Raw genomic sequence first — 16,684 nt, 5'->3', positions numbered from 1 at the left:
ATTGACCGGCTGCCTCCTGCACGCCCCGCACTGGGGATCGAGCCCACAACCCACGCGTGTGCCCTTGACCGGAATCAAACCCGGGACCCTTCCGTCTGCCGGCCGATGCTCTATCCACTGAGCCACACTGGGTAGGGCTCTGAGACCCCCTTAAAACAGGTGCAGGATGGCTGTGCCGATTGAAGAGGAGAGGAGACGGGGGGGCGAGGACCGGGCTTGGATCTAGTGAGCTTGGATCTGTCTGTGGGCTGGTGCACAGGTCACCACCTCCCGGTGGGCCGCCTGGGTGTGCACATGAGACTCTGGGTGTGACTTGGCTCGTGCCCACCTTTGTGCCTGGGGGTACATGTACGGAGGTGCGAGCGGGCACCAGTGTGTGCACAAGGGAGGCGGCCCCTCCCGGGCTCACCGGCTCGGGCCAGGCGACAATGACAGACGTCCCAGTGAGGACATGCCCTGAGACGCCTCGTTTAGCCACCCTCGCTCCGGGTGGGCCTGCTGGGGCTGGCGGAGGCCGCCGCACCCCCTTGGCGGCTCAGCCTCAGCTCACCCACCCAGGGTCCAGCAGACTTCGGCCAGCGGCTGGCCCTGGTGCTGAAATCACTCTGCACCCCAACAGCAACCGGGCCTGGGTCGGGGGCTCGGTTCTCTGCTCCAGGCCCTCGCTCACGGGCGGGGCGAGCTGGACAGGGGCCTGGCTGGGCTCCGAGCGGAGGGGCAGTCCCGGCTCTGTGCTCGGGGGAGCACGCTGCAGAGGGGAGGGGTTATGGCTCAGGAACCCCAAGGGTGATCTGGGAAGAGTGAAGGGGAGGCCGGCTGCCCAGCACCCACAGTTCAGCTCGCTTCCCAGTGCCATGGCCCAGCCTAGCCTGCCACCCTGCCCGGCCGGAGTGACCGGCAGCCCATCCCGCAGACGAGGGGGACGGAGGCTGCATGGTGGCGTCATGGGCGTGGACCCCCAGCCTCCCCTCAGCAGGCGGGCGGGCCTGGCCCAGGCGGCTCCGTAGGAGAGCCGTTGGCAGGGTGGTCTCACTGTCCGGCCAGGTAACGGCTGTGTGTCTGAGGCCCTGCTTTCGGGGCTGGTTCAGTCCCCCCAGCAACCCCAGGGAGTGTACCCCTGTGACCCCACCTTACCCACAAGGACACTGAGCACACAGAGCTCAGGGCATTTGCCCCAAGTCACACGGTTAGCGAGTGGCACCCGTGGGGGTGGCCTGTGACCGCCACTCCCGGCTGCCTCCCAGGGAGGCCAGAGAGCAACCCAAAGCTCCGAGGGGGGAGGGAGCATCTGCTCTGCCCAGCAGAGGGGAGCAGGGCCCTTCTGGACGTGGGGCGTCCCCGCTCCCAGATGTCCCTCCGCTGCTCGGGAGGCCCCGGGGCAACTTTCTCCGCAGCAGGAACAGGAGACAGTGACCCCCCAGCCACAGGGCAGCCCAGGGGTCTCCCCAGACCACTGTCCACCCCATGCTGCCTCCAGGCCTGACCAGTGACCCTGTGGCCAAGGGTTCCTCCGCCCTAGAGTCCCGGGCAGGGTGGCGGCTGGAGGAGCCTGTGGGCGGGAAGGATGGGGCAGAGACAGGCCTGCAGCCCCCAGCCCCCGGCCGCACAGCCGCCTCTGCCACCACGGAGCCCTCGCCGGATTATTCAATGTAACGTTTAATTACAGCCCGAGCCTGCCGAACACCAGGAAAGTCAGATGTGGAGCCGCACCCCCCGCGGAGCCTCCCGGAAACCACGGGAAGGCGGGGCTGCTCCATATGCCGCTGCGTGGGGGTGTGGTGCGTGCGCATGTGTGCCCGTGTGTCTGGGGCCGGTCTCCGTGTGTGCGTGCGTGTCTGAGTGGGCCATCTGTGTACACCTGCCTGGTGCATGCTGTGTGTGTGTGTGTGTGTGTGTGTATGTACATGGATAGCTCTGTTGTCTGTGTGTGTCTGTGTGTATACATGTATAGTTCTGTTGTGTGTGTGTACATGTATAGCTCTGTTGTCTGTCTGTGTGTGTACATGTATAGTTCTGTTGTATGTGTACATTTATAGCTCTGTTGTCTGTGTGTGTGTACATGCATAGCTCTGTTGTCTGTGTGTACATGTATAGCTCTGTTGTCTGTGTGTGTGTACATGTATAGCTCTGTTGTGTGTGTGTGTACATGTATAGCTCTGTTGTGTGTGTGTGTACATGTATAGCTCTGTTGTCTGTGTGTGTGTACATGTATAGCTCTGTTGTGTGTGTGTGTGTGTGTGTACATGTATAGCTCTGTTGTGTGTGTGTGTACATGTATAGCTCTGTTGTGTGTGTGTGTGTGTGTGTGTGTGTGCGTGTAACTGGCTGTGCCCGGGCTGTGTGTGCCTTTGGGTGCCTGCCTATCTCTGTCATGGCTGCTCAAAGCTGTTTTGCCTCTGATGGTCAGTACTGTTTCCCAGGCCCCAGTAAGCGTGACTGGTCACACCCTCGTGTAACATGGCCTTGCTGTATAACAGCTCCAGCCACAGCCCTCGGCCCCGGCGCCGGGCTCCCAGCCTCTCCGAGCTGCTCAGTCCCTGTGGTTCATGATGGAGCCGGGCACACCCTCTCCTCTCTCCAAAGTTTCAGGGCCTGAGTTTGTGGCTCCTGCTAAAAGCACTCAGGCATTCATCCAAAAATATGCCTCGAGCACCCACTCGATAGATGCAAGGGACCGGTGTTGAAGAAGGAATTTTCCCCTCCAACCGACCCTCTCCACATCTCCAGGGGCGCTGGGGGGAGCTAGTGGGCAAATGTGGTTTGATAAACAAATTTCTGTGTGATGGCCTAAGTTTATGTCTGAAAAATAAAATAACCCTGCTGCAGTGCTAGTAGTAATAATAATGGAACAACAGCACGCTCAGCACCTTCACCCACTCACTCAGTCAACAAATATTGACGGAGCATCTGCCATGTCCTGGCACCGCTCTGGGTGCTGGGGAGACAGCGGAGACAAAACTCTGCCCCCTGGGAGCGGCCTTCTCCAGGACTCTCATGCCATCCTCGGAGCAGCCTTGAGAAAGTGGGACTACACGCAGGGCCGGGAGGCTGAATGGCCTCCAAAAGTCGGGACTAGAGGCTGGACAGGAAACTGACCACAGTCCAGCAGCCCCCATGCTCTGCCTCTAGGCCGCCTACTCCAGGCAGACCACGTGGGTCTACCAACCCTGGCCCCCACCCCCACCCCCCGCCCACCTACCCACCTGAAGGGGAAGAGCAGCAGGTCTCTGGGGTGTGGTCTGGGGTGTGGTCTGAGAACCTCTTAGGGTGGGGAGGCAGGAGGTGAAGAGTGACAGGCAGGCACCCGCAGGTCCCGTGCCTCCGAAGGGCGCCCCGGGCTGGGGGATGGTTACCTGCTGGAGACCCTCTCTGGGCCTCCCGAGAAGTCCCAGGCCCTAGTCCTGGGGAGCCAGCCTTCTCCTCCCAGTGACCTGACCCAGGCAGGGCTGGCCTCTCGGAGACTCCATTGCGCCCCCTCAGCACCCCTTTCCCAAGGTCGTGGGAAGGGAGGGCGTGGCTGTGGGGCGGGGCCTTTGCAAGGTCCTGCTTCCCCTTCTTTCTGGGTTCCGGGCGAGTAGGGCCGGTGACGGGGCTTGGCGCTAAACTAGGAGCGGCCAGGGCAGGTGTAAATTATGCATAGCTATTTCTGGAAACTTCTCAGATTTCTCCAGAGAGAGAAATTAATTTGCCTGTTTGGGCAAATAACACCCATTTTTTTTTTCCTGCTTAAGGTCATTTTGTTAAAATAAAATTGATTAACGTTCTCCTTAAAGTTTAAGTAGAAACTGCTCAAACATATTTTTATGCACAGAAGCACGGTTTGCGTGCGCCCTTCAGTAATTAATAACCACAAATACGTTAGCACCGCTGCTCCAGGCACAGCGGGCGCCGGGGGGGGCGGGGCGCCGGGGGGCGGGGCCGGCGCAGCGTCGGACCAATCAGAGCTCAGGGGAGGGAGGGGCGGGCTAAATCGCGGCCTCTGCAACTGGGGTCCCAGATGGACCCGCTGGGTCCGGCTCAGCCTGGCCAGGAGGTCTCCCCAGGCAGAGGCACACCCCGGAGGACCCACACCTCGAATCCAACCCCAGTGAAGAGAGTGTCGCTCTCCATGGAGGCCAGAACCCTCACCCGGCCCGGCTGGCGTGGCTCAGGGCGGGAGCTCTGACCTATGAACCAGGAGGTCACGGTCACTTCCTGGTCAGGGCACATGCCCGGGTTGCAATACGGGGTTTAATCCCCAGTGGGAGGCATGCAGGGGGCAGCGATCCATGATTCTCTCTCATCGTTGATGTTTCTATCTCTCTCTCCCTCTCCCTGCCTCTCTGAAATCCATACAAATTCATTATTTTTTTTAAATATATTTTATTGATATTTTACAGAGAGGAAGGGAGAGGGATAGAGAGCTAGAAACATCGATGAGAGAGAAACATCGATCAGCTGCCTCCTGCACACCTCCCACTGGGGATGTGCCCGCAACCAAGATACATGCCCTTGACCGGAATCGAACCCGGGACCCTTCAGTCCGCAGGCCGACGCTCTATCCACTGAGCCAAACCGGTTTCGGCCAAATTTATTTTTAAAAAACCCCTTAGCCACCTGCTTCTAGAAGCCCTAGGCAGGTACCCAGTGACAGGGGTCTGAGGCCCAGGGGTCAGCCTGGGCAACAATTCCACCCGCAGAGCCACTAGATACTGACAATTTACACATGCAAAACCCAGTGACCTTGAACCCTCGGCTCCCCGTCACCTCGCCCACCCTCCACAGCTGCATCCTGCTCCTGCATCCAGACACTAGCGCCTGGCTCCATCACCCCTCCAGGCTGGAAGGAGGGTGGGGGCCTGGTGCGCCGTCCCTTTAACAATGGTCAAGCCGCTATCGGGTCCTCAGACCTTCACGTGAGCCTCCTGATGACTGTCCAGGCCCCTGGGACCTGAGCGGGAAGCTGCCTCGTCCCAGCTCCAAACCCTTAGACTGGAAGGAGGTGGGCTGTCCCCAAAGCTCAGGTTCATCGTCCTGCACCCTCCCAGCCTGATGGGGACAGATCCAGCCCCAGGAAGGGCCTCGGGGGTCCCCCTCCCAGCCTCCTCCCTGCAAGAGGCCACAGGGGCTCCTCAGCGGAAGGGGCGGGGGCAGAGCCAGCCAGAGAACAATGGGGCCAGGCGAGGGGGAGTCCGTGGGGTTCCCGGGCTGCCTTGCCATCGCCGTAAACCTCATTACCTCGTGGTCCCCTAGGCCGCTTCTCTCCTTACCCAAGGCATCCGCCGCTTCGCTGCCGACTCCCACATGGCGAGAAAAGCTCTCAAACCCCCCGCTGCATTTTTAATGGGGGCAGTGACTAATTTAGCCCTACGCCACCAACCGTCAAATCGGATCTTCCCGTTGGTACTTACTGGGACTCACCTGGGCTCCGTGGGGTTGGGGATGAGATCCGGGCTGCAGGGGGCCCAGAGACAGTGATGGGGAGCCCGGGACACACAGGTCCTGCCCCCAGTCTCGGCTCCGTGGGTTCTGTGGGCACGCCAGGCCTGGCTGTGGATGCAGGACAGCCTGACCCAGCCCCAGCCACACTTAGGGGAACACCGATGCCTGCCTTGAGGCCTTCCCCTAAAACGGCCAAGTCTCCAGGGGGGTAAAAGTGGGGGTTCACGGCCTTTGGCTTCCGGGAGGCAAGAGCCCTGAATGATAAAGGCAGCCGCTCCTTTGTGTCCAACACCGTGGCTTCTGCTCTGTGATGGGAAGGTGTAAAATGCCTTTGGAAAAGCGAAGCGCCCCACCCGTGCGAGGGCGTGACCCCAGGTGGCAGAGAGAGGATCTCTTCTTCCCCGTCACCCGAAGCCCCGGATTCGGGGGTGGGACGACGCTGGCGTAATTGCTCCCAATTCCACGCCCGTGACTTAGTATTGCATTATAATTAGGTGCAATCTGTCTGCCTGCTTCGTTTCGGCTCTGCGGAGGGTAATAACCAATTTTCTTGCCTCTTGTGAAAAGTTAACAAGGAAGGGCTTCCCCCTGGCAGGTTCTGAAACCCTGGCCTCTGATTGGTGGATCCGCCTAGCACCAGCATGATGGACAGGTGTGGGAGGAGGGCCAGGTGGGAGGCCCAGGTGCTGGGTGAGCCCTGGGGCACCAGCAGGGCCAGGGGAAGGGGAGGCAGGTGAGGCGGGGAAGGTGCAAAGTGTCAGGAGACACCCATTCCAGGGGCTGGCAAATGCAGGTGGCCCCTGAGAGCAGGGACCCCCTGAGCCTTTTACCCTCAGCACCCCCTTTGCCCCACTGGCATCCTGGACCCGCCACGGGTCTCTGCACCAGCACATCCCACCGGTCTCTGGGAGGGAGGGAGCCTGCTGCCCCTACCTGGAACCCCCAGCTCCTGCCACCTCCCCATGCCCGGCCAGGTAAGGGTTAACCACGTGGCTGACTACATCGGCCCCTGGGAAAGCCATCCCCACGGGGGAACCACAGGGCACAAGGCGGATGCGTGTGTGAGCCATCCACCTGCTACTACGTGGCTGCGGAGAAGCCGCCCCCTTCCCCCGGGGCCTCCGTTTCCCCATCCCTCAGAGGGGTGAGCATGTCATCTTTAGGGGGCTTCCCACTTGGCGGCCCCCCGCCAGCTCCTCCGGGCTGTGAGCGGGCACCAGGCGACTGCACTTCTTATCCGAGGGAAGCTGGGTCGATTGTGTGCTGGTCCCCGGCATGTGCGATCCCACAGGAACTCGAGGACACGCCCCACGGGCGACCCCCTCCCCACCCCCCGCCCCCAGCAAGGGCCCCAGGCTGGGAGGAGAGAACCAGGCAGCCGACGCCGAGAGCGTGTTTCCCTTTTATTAAACCGCACAGTGGCCGCGGTCAGCAGCCACGTTTCCAAGCAGACCTTCCAGTGGCACTGACACGGGTGCTGCTCATTACACAGCTGTAATCACTGTCCGGTGAACTGGCAAATCCAATCAAAGCATTCGTCTTTAATTAAAAAAAAGGGAAAGGAGATACTCCGACAATCGCCAAGCAATCACGTCACAATGCACAATTATCTAGAACTGCAATTAAAAAGTAGTTAACCGAAGGGGGGGTGGGGCAGGGAGGGAGTGGGGAGAAAAACAAGAAAGAAAGAAAAAGAAGCCAAGGAGAGAGAGAGAGAAAAAAGAAAAAAAAAAACACACTAATTCTTTCTCTTTAAAAACTATCAATATAATACATGAAGGAACAAAGGACAATAGGCTCAAAAAAGCGGGGTCCTCTAACTCTAGAAACGTAGTCTGCGGCAGGAAAGTCTAAAAGCGCGCTAGCTGGAGCAGGGCAATAAAAAATACTGAGCATGGAATACTTTTAATCTCTGCCATTAATATTCATTTCCAGCTGCTTATAATAGCAGCGCCTCATGGCCAAATCATTAGAGTTTTACATCTGGGTTGCAAATGACACTTTGATTGGATGTAATGTTCAAATGGCCCTCCGCACGGCGTCTCCGGCAGGCCTTCCGCGGAGAGGTGTCCTGTCGCGCGGTCCCTCACTGTGTGTGCTGGCTCATCGTGTGATTCTGCGAAGGCGAAGAAAGGAGACACGCATGAGGGCAGAAGAATGGAGAGCCTGCCCACCCCCCCCACCACCACCGCCACCACCTCCCCACTCCACGCACGTATGCCCCAAGCCACAGAAAAGAGCCGCGATTATTCCAGAACAGAAAGCAGCTGGGAGAGAGTGCATCGGGGACGCAGCTGCCAAGACGCCATGTCGATGTGGGGCTTGGGGATCGGTTCCCGTGGCTGCCAACCTGGGCTCCCGATAAATTGTCTTTTTTTTTTTTTTTTTTTTTGCCATTCGGGTCTCACCGTGGGGACTGGCTATACGGAGGGAAAGGGGAAATGCTGGGGAGGGAGCAGGAATGAAAGGCATCCCTTTGGCTCTAATGAGGAGGAGGAGGTTCTATCTGATCCCCTGCAAGCTGCCCCCAGATCCTCTCTCTCGGTCCATCCCAGGAGCGGCTCCGAGCCCAGTGCAGGGAGAGACACGTGTGCCAAGAAGCTCTCCAGCCGAGAAGCGCCCAGTGGCACAGACCTGCTCCTGGTGGTGGTGCCTGCAGCCCAGGCAGCGAGAGTCACCCAGCAGAGAGGGCGCGGAAGGAGGGTGCCTGTCCGCTCGGTCACGTGACAGCTCTCCGGCCAGAAGAACATTGTACAGCTTGGCCAAATCCGCCTGGGAACCCAGGGCCCAGGTGACCCTCTGGCCAGATGCTTCCCTCTCACCACAGCCGCAGCCCAGCCAAGCCAGCCAGCAGGGCCGTCTGTCTTCACTGGAGCCAGTGGCCCGGGGCAGGCGGTGGGGTTTGGCCTCTAAGAGCCTGCAGGTTTTTTTTGTTTCTTTCCAGTGGTCCATGTTCCAAATCTTAGACCCATCACATCAAAGCCTCATGACACCTGGAGACAGGAAGCAAATCTACCCGCGGCAAAGGAGCCTGCGTGGGGACAGCACAGAAACCCCAATCCCGGCCACATGCCAGGGATGCTCCTGCCTCCCCAGACCCAGGAGCTCCCGGCCTGCAGTTCTGCCGACGACCACCAGGGGGCAGACGTGACTCTGCGTCTCTCCTGGGCTCCAGGTCTGGGCAGGGAGGGCCACAGGACAATGCTCGATGCCCGATGCCTGAGGCTTTGCTGGGAGGCCTGAGGACACCCTCACCCCGGGCCCAGGGCCCTGGAGCAGCCGCCTCCCACTGCAGGCACTGCTGCCCTGGCCTCCGCCTCCGTGGTGATGTCACCACCCCCACCGGCGAGCTCCCAGCCAGGGAGGGGCAGCGCCCGGCGCTCAGACAGGAGATGCGGCTGGCGCGGCAGCACAGGTGCCAGCCACTGCTGGCCTCCTTCCTCGGGCTCCTGGGCGCAGGCCACATGGCTGGCGGTTGGCATGTGCACATGCCGTGTGCTATCGCAGGTACGTTTCCTTCCATCCTCACCGCAGCCTCACAAGGTGGGACGAGGTAACAGGAGAACAAAGAGGCTCAGTCACTGGCTCCTAGGTCACCCAGGCAACGGGAACCCCAGAGAGCGAGGGGCTGGGGCAAGCAGGCAGACCTCCCAGGGCCCCTCACCCCACGGGCACCCCGATCCACGGATCGTCCGCACTCCACCCCAGACACGAACACACACTCCGCCAGCGTGGCCTGGCACCTCGGCGGGGGTGTCAGGAACCCGGGGGCTCCAGCGGGTTGTCTGAGACCACAGATGGTTTGCAGCGGTTTCCATGGGAACACCCCCCCCCCAACCCGCACCTCTCCTCCCACTTGTGCAGGGACAACCAGCCAGTCCCTCGGGAGCCAACCCACCCTCCACCCAACCATCCTCCGAGCTTCAAGTCTTCGCCGAGTCCGTTCCCACCTCCTCTCTCCTCCTTCCTGGTCAAGCCGCTCTTGAGGTCTCCTTGTCACAAGGTCAAGTCCCACCCCCCAGCCTCTGGAGGTCCAGGCACTTCGGGGCCACCTCCCACACACCCACTGCCCCTCACGGCAAGGCGGGGCCTCTGCGCAGCAGCGGGCAGGGGCCTCGCTTCCTCTCCGGCCCCACCACGCTATGCCCGGCACCGCTGCCCAGGAACGACTTTCCAACGGCCGTCCACTCACAGGGCCCCTGGCCCGGGCTCCCCGGAGTGGCCAGGCCCTTCTTTATCTGTGGGGGCTGCGGAGGAGGGGGAGGAGGCCCGAAGATAAACACGGACAACTCGGCCTGTCCCCACAGGACAGCCCCAGGGCCCGCACCACGCAGACACAGTGAATGTTTCCGAACGCACAGAGGGAAGGAACACACATGGGGGTGCGGGGGGTGGCTACGTGAGAAGGGGAGAGGGCGCCCGAGGGGAAGGCACAGCGGAGACCAAGGTATGGGCTGGGATGAGGTGCACCTGCGGGCAGGGAGGGTCACCCCAGCACAGTCAGGGAGGACAGCGGAGTTCGGACTCTGCACAGGGAGGCCCTGAATATGCCTTTGTTCCCGAGGCCGCAGGAAACCAGAGATGGGGAGACAGATCTCCACAGAGCCCCCAAGGACCAGCCACCAGCGCGGGGGGCATCCGGGACCTCTGGATGCAGGGCCGGGGAGACACACGGGGCCCACACCGGCCCATCCAGGGGCTGACGGCTCAGAGACCCCGGACACAGAAGCCCACGCCGGGACCCCTGCGAGGGCAATGCCGGCCGGACAGGAACCACAGGGAGCACCCCTCACGGACAGCAGCAGGAGCTCCTCCTCTGACCGGAGGGTCTGAGCCGGAGGGGAACCCCGTCCCTGCGGCTCCACCCGGATGTCCCGGCCCCTGGACAGTCCGCACGGGAGGCCTCGGACCCGGGCCCCGCATCCACTCAGCCCGCACGATGAAGCGCCTTGCTGGATGCTCTGCCCTGGGCACCACGTGGAGGGCAGGGGGACACCCCAGCCGGGCCCACCCCCTCGGGGCCTGAGGCACAGACACCCGAATGTTTGTGGGGGCCCGAACGGTGCAGATGGCTGCTCAGCGGAGGACATCGGTCAGTGCCACCCAGGCAGCGCGGGTGGCCGGGGCGCTGAGGGCCCAGGAGCTCCGGGGATGGCAGCGGCCCCTCCCCAGGCGGAGGATGCAGCCTCTGGGAGGGAGGAGGGGTGGCGGGGAGTCACCGGGACCCACGGATCACCCAGCACCTGTGCGCCCAGCGGTTCCTGGCGGCCCTGCCCACGGGCCCAGGTCAATAACCCTGAAGGAACCACAGCGCCTTCCCGGGACTCGGGGCTACGGTTCAGGGTCCGAGAGCCCCATCAGGCCCCCCGCTTCCGGGCCTCCCGCCCGCGGTCTCTCACCGGGGCACGTCGGCTTCCTGTCCATTTCGCTGTGTTGCCTGCGCTATATTTAGCCCCGGGGGAGGAGGAAGAAAATCGGTTTTTAAAGATGCTGCAGGCCTCGCCGATGAGGGTGGCTTCCCAGCACCACACAGGCCAGGCGGGGGCGGGAGTGGGAGCGGGGAGCCAGGGAGGGGCCTGAAGGGAGGCCTGGCATCCCCCCGGCCCTTCGCCTGCCAGGGAGACGCAGGTGTGGGCCGGGAGCAGGTGACAGAAATAAACGGGAGAGCGGGAGGGCTGGGGGCGCTGGTTTGCCGCCGAGATACAGCCCCTCGGCAAGCCTCGCGGCTCTCAGGGATGGAGACTCCAGCCGGGCTGGTCTCAGGCGCCTCTGGCTCGTGCACCGGCCCATCTGCCCCTCAGACACAGTGATGAGCGAGGGGCGGCCCGTGGTCAGTGTCAGGGGTGGGGCCCTGGCTGGGGTCCTGCTGAGCCCTCCAGGCAAGTCCTCAGCGAAGAGCTCAGACCCAGGCTTCCTTTGTCAGGCCCTCACCTGCACTCACATGCTCGCTCACTCACTCATTCATTCATTCACTCATTCGTTCATTCACTCATTCATTCATTCACTCATTCATTCATTCACTCATTCATTCATTCACTCACTCACTCATTCACTCACTCACTCATTCACTCACTCATTCATTCATTCACTCATTCATTCATTCATTCACTCACTCATTCATTCATTGCACAAACCTGCCAGGTCACAGCCACGTGCTCGCTGCTGGGCAATTGGCAGCAAAGTGACCGCAACCCGGGCCCAGGCCCAGGCACGTGTCGGGCCCCCTCCCCTGAGAAATTCGTGTTTCCATGGTGAGGGGGGGACCCTCATTCTCAAGGGGCCCCAGAGAAGGACTGGTCCCTGGCCCTGGCCCTCGGGCCTCTGTGGCAGGGTAAGGCTGCAGGGCAGGGACGCAGTCCCCACATCCAGAGCCTCCCACACCCGGCTCACCCCGAGCCGAGCCCCCCAGCTGCATGTGGACCTCCTGCTGGTGCTGGGCTGGGAGAGAAACTGTGGTTGACCCCCTTGCTCCCACTGACCGCCACGAGGCCACCCCTGGCGGCTGGTGTAACAGTGAGTTGTGCCCAGGAGCGGGGACCGGGTCTAGGGACCTGCCTGAACCCCGGGGAGATTCACCTTCCGGGGGAAGAGGCGGATCCTCCGGCCAAGCCTGCCGCCACGTCCGGCTGCGTGGGTTCTGCCGTTTGCTCATTAACACGCGGAGCTGCCCGCGGTGGGCAGAGGGGGCCAGGCCAGCCTGGCCTTTCCCAGCTCCTGGCCAGGGGGATGGGGTTTCACCCCCACACATTCACACACCACGCACACGCACCACGCACACACCACACACACCACACACACACACACCATACACACACACACCACGCACACACACCACACACACACACAATATACATACACACCACACACACACATACACACACCACACACACACCACACACACATTCACACACCATGCACACACCACGCACACACACCATGCACACACCACACACACACCACGCACACACCACACACACACCACACACACACACACCACACACACACACCACACACACACCACACACACACACACACACACACCACACACACTATGATGAGAGGACTTCTGTTGGGAGACGCTTAGGGAAGATGCTGGCCTTCCAGTTGAGTCTCGGAGGACACCTTGCACTGGGCGCATGCGTGTGTGTGTGTGTGTGTGTGTGTGAGTGTGTAAGTGTGAGTGTGTGTGTGCAGGCATGTGCACACAGAGGTAGCTTCCCACCGACAGTGAACCTCCTGGATACCGGCATGGCAGTGCAGATACCAATGATGGTCACAGCTAACATGGACCCTGGGCCACGCCCCGTTCTTAACCCTTCACATCGATGAACTCACTAAGCCTCAGTACTCCGATTCTCCCCATTTCACAGACGGGAAAACCGAGGCACAGAGCGCCGAGGCCCCCCGCCAGTCCTGGCAGGCCGGGGTGCTCCCGTGCGGTCTGCGCGGAGCCCGGTCTTCGCCACAGCACCGCTGCCTGTGAACCGCGAGAGCGCAGCGTGTGCCGGGCGAGCATGAATAATTCATGTGGCGGAGGCACAGGGTGCGTGCTGTGGAGACAGCCCGGATGTGAGATGAGCCACGGGGAGCCATCGGAGGTATCGGAGCTGTGGAGTCACCCAAGAGGCAAGGAGGAGGGAGAAGCTCAAAGAGATGTATCGCGGGGCCTTCATGCTCCCCATCTCCCTCGGCTCCCTTCCTGGGACCCCTCCAAACCCCCGGCAACACACACACACATGCATGCGCACACACAGGCACATGCGCACACACACGCAGTCTGCCCCTCCCTGGGGGGAGGGTGCGGGTGCAGGCAGGCGGCTCCCCGCTCTGCTGCGTCTCCCCGGGCGGCCCCCTGCGGCGAGCCCTTGTTTCTGGAGGAGCCTGACAGCCGTCCAAGGGGCAACGGCGAACAGATGGCCCGTCTTGGAGGCCCGCGTGCTCGCTGGTCTGCACTGCTCACCCACGGAGAGCGCGCTCGAGAGCAGCCGTCAACAGCCCAGAATGAATGCTCCGAGCAGCTGAGCCAACGCACGTCACTGAAATTCGGAGAGTGACGGCCCAGGTCCCCTCAAGGCCTGCCTGGTGACGCAGACGCTCCCGGGGGCCCGGCTGTGACGTGCGTGCACCCCCCTTTCCCTGGGGCCCCCGCCCCAGTCGGTCAGAGTTTACCCCTTCACACAGACGGCGGGAAAGGGCTCACTGCGTGGAAGTGACACCTGCCTTGGCGTCAGGGTCCTGGGTGCAGCTGGCGGCTCACTGGCCTGGGACAGCCCTGGAAGGTCCATGGAGGCCAAGGCGGCTCCTCCGTGCGTGGGGACGTGTGTGAAGCTTTCCCAGCCCTCCTCCAGACGGCCAGACGGCCAGACAGCCAGACAGCCAGACCCCCAGGCAGCCAGGCAGCCAGACAGCCAGACAGCCAGACAGCCAGACAATCAGACAGCCAGACCCCCAGACAGCCAGGCAGCCAGACAGCCAGACAGCCAGACAGCCAGACAGTCAGGCAGCCAGACAGCCAGACCCCCAGACAGCCAGACAGCCAGGCAGCCAGACAGCCAGGCAGCCAGACACCCAGATAGCCAGACAGCCAGGCAGCCAGACACCCAGGCAGCCAGACACCCAGGAAGCCAGACAGCCAGACAATCAGACAGCCAGACCCCCAGACAGCCAGACAGCCAGACAGCCAGACCCCCAGGCAGCCAGACAGCCAGACCCCCAGACAGCCAGACAGCCAGGCAGCCAGACAGCCAGACAGCCAGGCAGCCAGACAGCCAGGCAGCCAGACACCCAGATAGCCAGACAGCCAGGCAGCCAGACACCCAGGCAGACAGACACCCAGGAAGCCAGACAGCCAGACACCCAGACAGCCAGACCCCCAGGCAGACAGACAGCCAGACCCCCAGGCAGACAGACAGCCCCCCAGACAGCCAGACCCCCAGGCAGCCAGACAGCCCCCCAGACAGCCAGACAGCCAGACACCCAGACAGCCAGGTGGCCAGACACCCAGACACCCAGAGAGGCGGCCGTCTGCCACTCCAGAGCAGCAGGGAGTGAGCCTCGCACCCTCACAGCCGGGATCTGTCTCTGGGAACGCCCGGCCTGTGGGGGTCCGCCTTCCAGGGGGCAGCGGGTTGGCTTTTGGGGAAGGGGGCGTTGGCTGCTGCTGAGACCCAAGAGCAGGCCCGAAGTCACCCGGGGGCACGTGAGGAGCCGTGTGACCCGCACTGATTTTGTTGGAGGTTCCCCCAAAGAGGCTGCCTGTGGGGTTCCCGTCTCGCTGCTCTGAGCCCACACGGGAGACGGCGCCCTCTCTAACCCCCTCTCCCCAGCTCTGCAGCACCGGGAACACAGGAGACGGCCAGCGACAAATTCCATGAACGAGAAAACAGCTTCCTTCGAGGGAAAATGTGGGAGAAAATAATGAAAAAAAAAAAAAAAAAAAAAAAGAAAAAGAAAAAGCCCAACAAACTCCCAACGGGTCCGGTGTGTAGTTCTGCGCTTTGGAAATAAACCCGCCGGAGAACAGATGCCAGGGAGGGAGTGGGAGGCTTCTATTCGCAGCTTCTAAACAGGCTCCATTTAGTCACCCAGCAGAACGAGGGGACCGGTGATGCCGCGGGGCGGGGCCAGGGACTGCCCTCTGGGTGCACAGGCTCAGGGGCCCGGCTGCCAGCGGAGACGGGTGGCGTGAGGGACATGGGTTCCATGCTGTTATCACGGCGCAGGAGACGGCATCGCTCCAGGGCAGCCGTGGATTTGCCCACCTCGACGACAGAGGCCACCCCTGACCCCACGTCCCGAGGTAATGGGACTGCTGCTGCGGCTGCTGCTTCTCACGGGAGGTGGGATCCCTGGTGGCCGGGCCCCGTGGGGACGGGGTGCCTGATGGACACAGCCTACGCACCTAGAATGGAGGGTTCCAGCAATGGTGTGCCAGGCGGCCACGAACCCCTTCTGTGCACCGTGGCCCCCTCCTGGGCGGACCGTCCGGGCCTGTCCACCTCCTGGGGACCGGGAACCAGGCCCCTGGGGGATAGCTCATCTCAAATACAAATTTAGAGATGTCCCGGGCCCCCGTAGAGCCTGACCGGGCCCCTAGACGGTATGGATCCAACCGCACAGAGCCGGCAGGAGCCCGGGCACCCACGCCACCACGGGCCTGAGGAGGGACCAGCGAGAGGCTCTGAGACTGGGAAACACGGCGCTGGGCAGGCGGCTTCCAAAGACCAAGACAGGGCCTCTCCGCCCCCTGCGCCTGTCATTCCAGGTGGTTCTGAGCACACACACACACGCGCGCACACACACACACACACACACACATGCACGGAGCCCCGGAGGGTAGAGCGTCCTATCAGAGGGCGCAGACTCGGTGACCGAGGAGGAGCTGAAGACGGCCTCTGGACCAGCGGTGCTGGGCAGGGCTCTGGCCCGTGCAGTCGCCTGGATGGAGGCCTCCGGCTCAGGGCAGTGCTGTCGGGGCCACCTGCAGGCAAGTGCAGCCCAGGCCAGGCGCATAGGTACCCCACTGTCCAGGCCCACACGTACACAGACATTCACAGATACCCCACCGTCCCAGGCCCACATGTACACAGACATTCACGGATACCCCACCGTCCCAGGTCCACATGTACACAGACATTCATGGATATCCCAGGCCCACATGTACACAGACATTCACGGATACCCCACACATACACATACTCACGGATACCCCACCGTCCAGGCCCACATGTACACATACTCACAGATACCCCACCGTCCAGGCCCACATGTACACAGACATTCACGGATACCCCACCGTCCAGGCCCACATGTACACAGACATTCACGGATACCCCACCATCCATGTCCACACGTACACAGACATTCATGGATACCCCACCGTCCCAGGCCCACATGTACACAGACATTCACGGATACCTCACCGTCCAGGCCCACATGTACACAGACATTCACGGATACCCCACCGTCCCAGGCCCACATGTACACAGACATTCACAGATACCCCACCGTCCCAGGCCCACATGTACACAGACATTCACGGATACCCCACCGTCCATGCCCACACGTACACAGACATTCATGGATACCCCACCGTCCCAGGCCCACACGTACACATACTCACGGATACCCCACCGTCCCAGGCCCACATGTACACAGACATTCACGGATACCTCACCGTCCAGGCCCACATGTACACAGACATTCACGGATACCTCACCGTCCCAGGCCCACATGTACACAGACATTCACAGATACCCCACCA

General features: G+C 61.8%; 1 protein-coding gene across 1 annotated transcript in view; it reads right to left on the bottom strand.

Annotated features, from left to right (window-relative positions):
• Positions 1-6,805: 6,805 nt before the first annotated feature.
• The window catches only part of ZNF423 (zinc finger protein 423), a 244,990-nt gene continuing 235,111 nt past the window's right edge, over positions 6,806-16,684 (bottom strand). Inside the window, exon 8 of the mRNA XM_080644591.1 lies at positions 6,806-7,537. Coding sequence (XP_080500717.1) covers positions 7,508-7,537 — 30 coding nt within the window. The 3' untranslated portion in view covers positions 6,806-7,507. The remainder of the gene's footprint in view (positions 7,538-16,684) is intronic.

Source organism: Plecotus auritus (genome assembly GCF_963455305.1).
Source record: "Plecotus auritus genome assembly, chromosome: 10".
Lineage (NCBI taxonomy): Eukaryota > Metazoa > Chordata > Mammalia > Chiroptera > Vespertilionidae > Plecotus > Plecotus auritus.
The sequence above is the reverse complement of the archived record's forward strand: the minus strand, read 5'-3'. Positions and strand labels throughout refer to the sequence as shown.